General features: G+C 34.1%; 1 protein-coding gene across 1 annotated transcript in view; it reads left to right on the top strand.

Moving 5' to 3' along the window:
- The window catches only part of LOC137627300 (galactoside alpha-(1,2)-fucosyltransferase 1-like), a 24,282-nt gene that overhangs the window by 16,694 nt on the left and 88 nt on the right, over positions 1 to 7,500 (top strand). Inside the window, exons 4-10 of the mRNA XM_068358382.1 lie at positions 2,557 to 2,746; positions 4,116 to 4,432; positions 5,246 to 5,359; positions 5,698 to 5,783; positions 6,194 to 6,286; positions 6,737 to 6,893; positions 7,352 to 7,500. The exon at positions 7,352 to 7,500 is cut by the window's right edge and continues 88 nt beyond it. Coding sequence (XP_068214483.1) covers positions 2,557 to 2,746; positions 4,116 to 4,432; positions 5,246 to 5,359; positions 5,698 to 5,783; positions 6,194 to 6,286; positions 6,737 to 6,893; positions 7,352 to 7,500 — 1,106 coding nt within the window. The remainder of the gene's footprint in view (positions 1 to 2,556; positions 2,747 to 4,115; positions 4,433 to 5,245; positions 5,360 to 5,697; positions 5,784 to 6,193; positions 6,287 to 6,736; positions 6,894 to 7,351) is intronic.

Here is a 7,500-nt window from a genome sequence, read left to right as displayed (position 1 = left end):
TTCATGTAAAGCACCCGATACATGCCTAAAGTATTTCATGCCAAATGTCTGATTTATGCTTATTTCATGCAATTTCTGAGTTTAATTGTTTAGGGTTGATGTCTACCTACGGCTCATTTCATGCAGTGTTTGACTCTAACTCATCCATCTCATGCTTTATTTCATGCAATGTACCGAATTTCTACTTATTTACCAGATTATTTCCCGAAATGTGAGTCATAGATTAAAGCTTTATTTTCAGTTTATATACAAATACATCCAAAAGCCACACTCTACTATGTGTTTATGACTCCTAGCGTCGTTCATGGTTTAGTGTTTGTGTGGAAATGGAAACATCAAAAGTTGTACATACAGTAAGTTTAGAACGCACACATACAGTAAGTTTACACACACACACACACACACACACATATATACATATATATATATATATATATATATATATATATATATATATATATATATATATGTATATATACACACACACACACACACACACACACACACACATATATATATATATATATATATATATATATATATATATATATATATATAGTAGGTTGCATATGAAATAAAAAAATGTCGTTAAATAATCTTATTCACTGTTAAGAGTTGAAACTTTTTTTAAGTGTTTTTTCTCATAACTGTCAAATTAATTCTATTACTTTTGCTATGATTCAGATAAAACCTACTTCATCCCGCTACATTTCCGTAGGAATGATCTCCCATTTACGAAGCATCGTTTTCAAAACTTCTGCTGTTGTGATGTTCTTCTCTCTATGTGAGTACAAAGTTTTTGTGTTGATTCGTCAATTACGAAATTTTGTGATGTAATTTTTCATCTCTCGGTGTTAAGATTTCCTCATTTCCTCCGAGGTGAATTTCTTTAGTTAATAAAGATTGTGAGAATGCTCAGTTGGTATCTCATTGTGACATTTCAAATTGTAAGTGATATCTCAAAATCAAGAAACTTTAAACATCAAGATATTGTTCATAGTCATCCTGGCAAAATTTTACATATATTATTATTATTGTTACTTGCTAAGCTACAACCCCAGTTGGAAAAGCAGGATGCTATAAACCTAGGGGCTCCAACAGGGAAAATAGCCCAGTGAGGAAAGGAAAGAAGGGAAAATAAAATATTTTAAGAACAGTAACAACATTAAAATTAATATTTCCTATATAAACTATAAAAACTTTAACAAAACAAGAGGAAGAGAAATAAGATAAAATAGTGTGTCCGAGTGTACCTTCAAGCAAGAGAACTCTAACCCAAGACAGTGGAAGACCATGGTACAGAGGCTATGGCACTACCCAAGACTAGAGAATAATGGTTTGATTTTGGAGTGTCCTTCTCCTAGAAGAGCTGCTTACCTTAGCTAAAGAGTCTCTTCTACCCTTACGCATAGGAAAGTGGCCACTGAACAATTATAGTACATTAGTTAACCCCTTGGGTGAAGAAGAATTGTTTGGTATTCTCAGTGTTGTCAGGTGTATAAGAACAGAGGAGAATGTGTAAAGAATGGGCCAGACTAATCGGTGTATGCGAAGGCAAAAGGAAAATGAACCGTAACCAGAGAGAGGGATCCAATGCATTACTGTCTGGCCAGTCAAAGGACCCTATAACTCTATAGCGGTAGTATCTAAACGGGTGGCTGGTGCTCTGACCAGCCTACTACCTACTAATAGTGGCCTATTAGTATATTTTTCAGGAAAATGTTAAGTATACTCTCATTCGAGTTAGTATGGAAGACCTTTTTAAGAAATATGAGGAACATTCTTGAAATATAAAGCGATTCTATGATGAATATCCTTGTCCTGGAATGTGACTGAATTCGCTATTTACTTGTTTGTATGAATTTCTGAGGAATACTAGTTTTTTTTATAGCATATGCGCAATGTACTGTAAGTAGTACCTCTGTTCACGACTATCTCTGAACATAAGCAATTAGGTATAATAGGATGAACTTTAAAATCGCTATACGATCATAGTATACGTCTGCGAGCCAAAATTTCCCTCAGTATGCGCATTTCAGGAGGATATGTACTGTACAAATGAAGATATCCCAAGATGAGCAGAAATTCTAGGGTGCAATGAATTACAGTTCTGTATTTATTGTGTTTAGGTCTGAAGAATTGATAAGCTTTGAATGTTTGATGTGAGTTGAGACATGTCTCTATGAATACAATGATTTACTAAACACAGTATATTCTTGTGTGTGTGTGTGTGTGTGTGTGTGTGTGTGTGTGTGTGTGCAAAATCAGTTTTTAAACTAGGCCTATGTCTAAAAAGAAATCGGACATGGATCCTTGGCAAATTTTTTTTTTTTAACATGATTTTCTTACAGAGGAAGGGGCAGACAAAAGCCATTAGGTATCTTGCACAAGGGGATATGGTCAAAAGCTTTTGAAGAAGGATTGTGGAAAATGATAGTGTTAGGATAAGTAAGATTTGAGGTTTCAGAAAATAATCTGGCCTGTACATGTAGGTCAACAAAACAATGGATTACGTTTATTCAGATTACGCATATTCAGCACTACTTTGCATATTAGGCCAGCTGTCAAGAAAAGTCGAAATATATGCAATAGCAGCCCACGGAATGGGCACAGTGGTAGGTGGGGTTACTGCACTCACAATGAGTGTTTCAGAGGGCAATAACCTCTTCTCAGTGTGTCAATCTAAGAGTCTATACGAAAAGGATGGTATCAATCCAGCCATTCGTCACCACAGTGACAACAGCAGGTAAGTATATCATCATGCTCACATGAGAAATGACACAGACACCCTTCACAGCTTCCCATCGGACAAGGAGGGAGTATTGCCATATAAATTTTTTCATGTAATTTCTATGCCAGTTAAACGGCTTTACAGTGTTACTTCTATTTTCCCTTGTGAAATATTAATGAGCATACTCTTGTTTAAGGGTACGCTCGGACACGCTATTCTATCTTGTTTCTCTTCCTCTTGTTTTTATGAAGTTTTTATAGTTTATAAATGATAGATATAATTAGTGTTGTTAATGATATTAAAATGTTTTATTTTGATTGTTATTTATTCTCTTTTAGTTTATTTATATCCTTCTTTCCTTCCCTCAATTGGTTATTTTTCCCTGTTGGAGCCTTTGGGCTTATAGCATCATGCTTCTCCAACTAGGTTTGTAGCTTAGCAAGTAATAATAATAATAATAATAATAATAATAATAATAATAATAATAATAATAATAATAATTTTTGATGCTAGGGGTCATAAATTTTCAATAATTACCATTACACAACTTTAAAAAAATAAATAATATATTTGTATTTATGAACATGTTGAACGTATCACGTAAATTCCCTTTACTTTCTTATGGGAAAATTTGTTTGGTTTATGAGCATTTTGGGTTTAGAACTTGCTCTTTGAAACTCGCATATAAACCGAGGTACTACTGTATATGAAATAGTCTGTGGATGCCGTTGAAAATATGTGCTTAGATGTGTGAAGTCAAGTTTGGACGGATATCCCGAAATAAAGACAAAAATTCTAGAGAAAACATGCTGAAGGATTAGACCTATGAAATTAACAGAATTGGAATTCAGATTGACGATTTTCTAAATTTAATTTGAGCTGAAGTTAACCGAGTTTAATTGAATATTATAATTGAATTAATCAATTGTGTCAGAATCTTTTACCAAATGGTGCAGTTCCTTTAGCCTTTAGCTTTACTGTAGAGCCTCTTTTAACTTTTGCATCATAGCGTTATCCTATATGAAATTGGGTGCTCAATGGTTTCAGATGCCCAAGCCCTGACCAATATTGCTCAAATCCATAAATCCAATCCAATCAAATCATATAAGAATATAATTTGATTTGATTCAACTGAACATGAAACATAACAATGTTTTCTATTATAACCACTCCCAACAGGCCTCACAGTACATCACAGAATGCAATTAAAGACGAAACTTCCATCTGTGGTAAGTTCTAGGTATTATCTTTGAAATTTAATGTATTGTAAAATGAATCACCTTGTTAATACACTCTCTTAGTGAGAAATAGATATCTAGTAACTGCTATAGCTCCTGAGATTCGACATCTTTACCAACCCAACTCTACAAATTCCCAATTTTAGGTCTAAAAGTTGTCCCACTACTTTCCAGTTTGTAGGCCTCACCGAGGGGGAAGACAATGACTTAGGGATAAGGAAGCCTTTACCTGCAACTGCCATAAATCCCAGAATTTGGCACTATACCCCTGGATTGAAATGGGAGAACCTGCAGCTACCTGTGATCACTGCAGAGCCGACCGGCCGTCTAGGCAACGTCATGGGGGAGTATGCCACTCTTCTGGGTCTTGGGCGAACCTACAGTACAACGATTAGACTCCATCCCAAGATGGAACTCGAGCTGAAGGCCACATTTCCCAACATTAGCATAGAACCTCTTCCAGGTGAAGTAACGCGTAATAATGAAATGTTTAGTGCTGGATTTATTTGACTTTTAGCAAAGTGCACTAAAGTTAGAACGGATAGGCCGGCTTTCCGAGGGTCCTCTACTATGGGAAACATGTCGTGAAAATCTTTATTTTGTCATGATTTATCATTAGTCACAAAGTGAATGAATTAAGATTTTGTAAATCAAAATAAAGAATGCATTCCTTTAAGATGGAATGCGGATGGGACCAGTAACTTTACAGTCCTTTCCGGGCCAAGCCCAAAGAGAATAAAGGATAAGAAAAAGGAAAACGAGAAAGAATGATGGAGGGATCCTCTTCAAAGAAGAAAAGTTACAACTCACAAGAAAGAAAACTGGAAGGATAATTTCAAGGATTGGTCGTAAAAGGAAAAAAAAATATATAAAATGAACTGTTTTATTCGATAATTATTTAGGGAATATTTTTTCTTAAAGTGAACGACCGCTTTGTATTCTGCAGTATTTGTTATTGACGTTGCTAGATATATTGAATAAACTAGGATAAATACTTATATAGTTGAATACGAATGAAAATAAAAAACCAAAGCATAAAGTATGCCAGATATGAAAGGCAGGAAGTTATTTACACAAATTTTAATGCTTATGGCCTTAAAGAATGATAAATAGCTACAAGGGTTAATGATTATGCTTTAGCAATCTTGTAACAGTAATAGATATTTTTGTAAAAGTGCATGCAGAAACGTCATATGAACTAAATCATTCATACAGATGTACAACGATAGCTCAAGATATTTACACATTTATATGTAATCTTCGTTTTTCATTTCAGTTGGATATGATGAAGTTGAATGGGAGAGAGTACCCGCATTATCAGTGATAAATTATGGAACAGCAGAAGCAGCTGCGTCAGGTATCATGGGACCCCAGCTCTTTACCCTGACAGGTAAAATAGATAGATAAAAAAGCTACAAATTAATAAGAAATGAATAATAATATATATAAAAAGATATATTTTATGTTTCACTATGCCGTGATCAGTATTGGGACTGCTCTATTATATGGTGGGCACCGAAGAAAGTACAAACGTTATTAGCCCTTAAGCCATATGATATCGATTGAGTATGATGTGAGGCTCGCAACCCCATTCTAAAGAAGGAGGACATGATGTGTGTGTGTGTGTGTGTGTGTGTGTGTGTGTGTAGATATGATCGTAAATACTTGATTATTATGCACGAGGTTGATGTTTCTTTAAAGTGACCAACTGCCTTTAATTTGTTTCAGATTATCCATTCGAAATTCAACTCTTCAATGCCTTCCCGGAAGACATCAGGAGGGAATTCACGTTTTCCCATGATATACAAAAAAAGGTAAGTTTCACTGAATTTTTTATAAATAATAATAATAAATTGATGTTATTATTAGTATTTTACTGAATAAAGAAAGGTCCAGTAGCTTCGCAAGCTATAAATATGTATGCATATCTTTATAGCTACACAGTATATATATATATATATATATATATATATATATATATATATATATATATATATATATATATATATATATATATATATATACACACACACACACACAGTATGTCATCAGATCTTGGACTTTAGTGTTATCTATTGGTGCTTTCAACATCACCCTACAGAGGATGATATAAATATGTAATGATTATAAATTCCTGGCGACCGCTCGAACATCAAGAGCCAGTGTTGGCAGAAGCCCTGTTTCACCAACTATAAATAAATCACAACTCTTTCCTTTACTACAGGTTCGAGACTTTAGGAAAGACAATGCCCACTACCTAACACGAGTTACGATCGGCGTCCACGTCAGGAGGACTGATTACTTGAAACACATGAAAGTAATTGAATTGATCATAATGCTTTGGTATTTCAATTTTTAATTTTAGTTAGTTAGTGATAATCTAGTATAACTAACTATCAGTTGATGTAATCAATCATCTAATGTTATGCAGCTTTAATTGTGTTAAACTTCAGGATAATCACTGAATGATCTACGATAATCTCTTTTTTTGCTATGATGTTTATGTAATCAATTATCCAAAATTACCTTTTATATATTATGATGGTAATGCAATTGAGTTAACTGAGGGCATTAGGCATCTTATGCCGAGTTTGTAACATAATTAAATTCAAAGTCTATAGAATATTCTATAGACCTTGATTGAATTGTTTTGAAGTATTTGGTGACATCAAGTACAGTTGGCATCTTTAAAGAGACATTTGCAACTCGGTAGACTTTTTTTCCATATAGATATCGTTTCCCAAATCAATCAATATGATTATTTCAGGTCTTCAAATCCTTGGTTCCCGAACATTCATACTTCAAGCGAGCCACCGATTACTACCGAGAGAAATACCCGGATGCGAGATTCATTGTCGCCTCAGATGACATGGCTTACGTCAAGAGAGCTTTTGGTGGTTATACCGACGTTTTGTTTGCACCAGGTAAAGCTCAATCGTTTAAGATTGATTATCCGATAAGCAAAAATAGTTTTTCTGCCAGACTTAAAACCTAAAATACTAATTCAGGGTTTCTGACTGATAGGTAATCCGAAATGCAAATTTTATCCTGTCGCCCGAAAAAATGCTTTTCAAAATATGTTATTTGATCCTGTCAAATATAAAATTTTTGAATTTTTATATCAATATTTTTTTCATATTCCGTTCGTAATTATGTCATCTTAATGTTATTAAACAGTCAATATCATCATCCTTAATTATAAGTATTATCACTTATCATTACTCATTAATATATATTATCATTATTATTATTATTATTATTATTATTATTATTATTATTATTATTATTATTATTATTATTTAACTGTCATTGTTGATTGACAACATTATTTTTCCAACTTCTTGTATCGTCCCACATTTTGAAATGTCTTATCTTGTATCAGGTTCGGCCCGTGAAGTAGACATGGCTCTGTTAGCGTCATGCAATGCCAGCATCATCACGCTGGGAAGCTTCGGCTTCTGGTGTGGTTACCTTACCGGGGGCGAGGTCGTGTATCCGGACATCTCGGCCACGCCCGACTACCCCTTCATG

The sequence above is a fragment of the Palaemon carinicauda genome, chromosome 35, assembly GCF_036898095.1.
Source record: "Palaemon carinicauda isolate YSFRI2023 chromosome 35, ASM3689809v2, whole genome shotgun sequence".
NCBI lineage: Eukaryota > Metazoa > Arthropoda > Malacostraca > Decapoda > Palaemonidae > Palaemon > Palaemon carinicauda.
The sequence above is the reverse complement of the archived record's forward strand: the minus strand, read 5'-3'. Positions and strand labels throughout refer to the sequence as shown.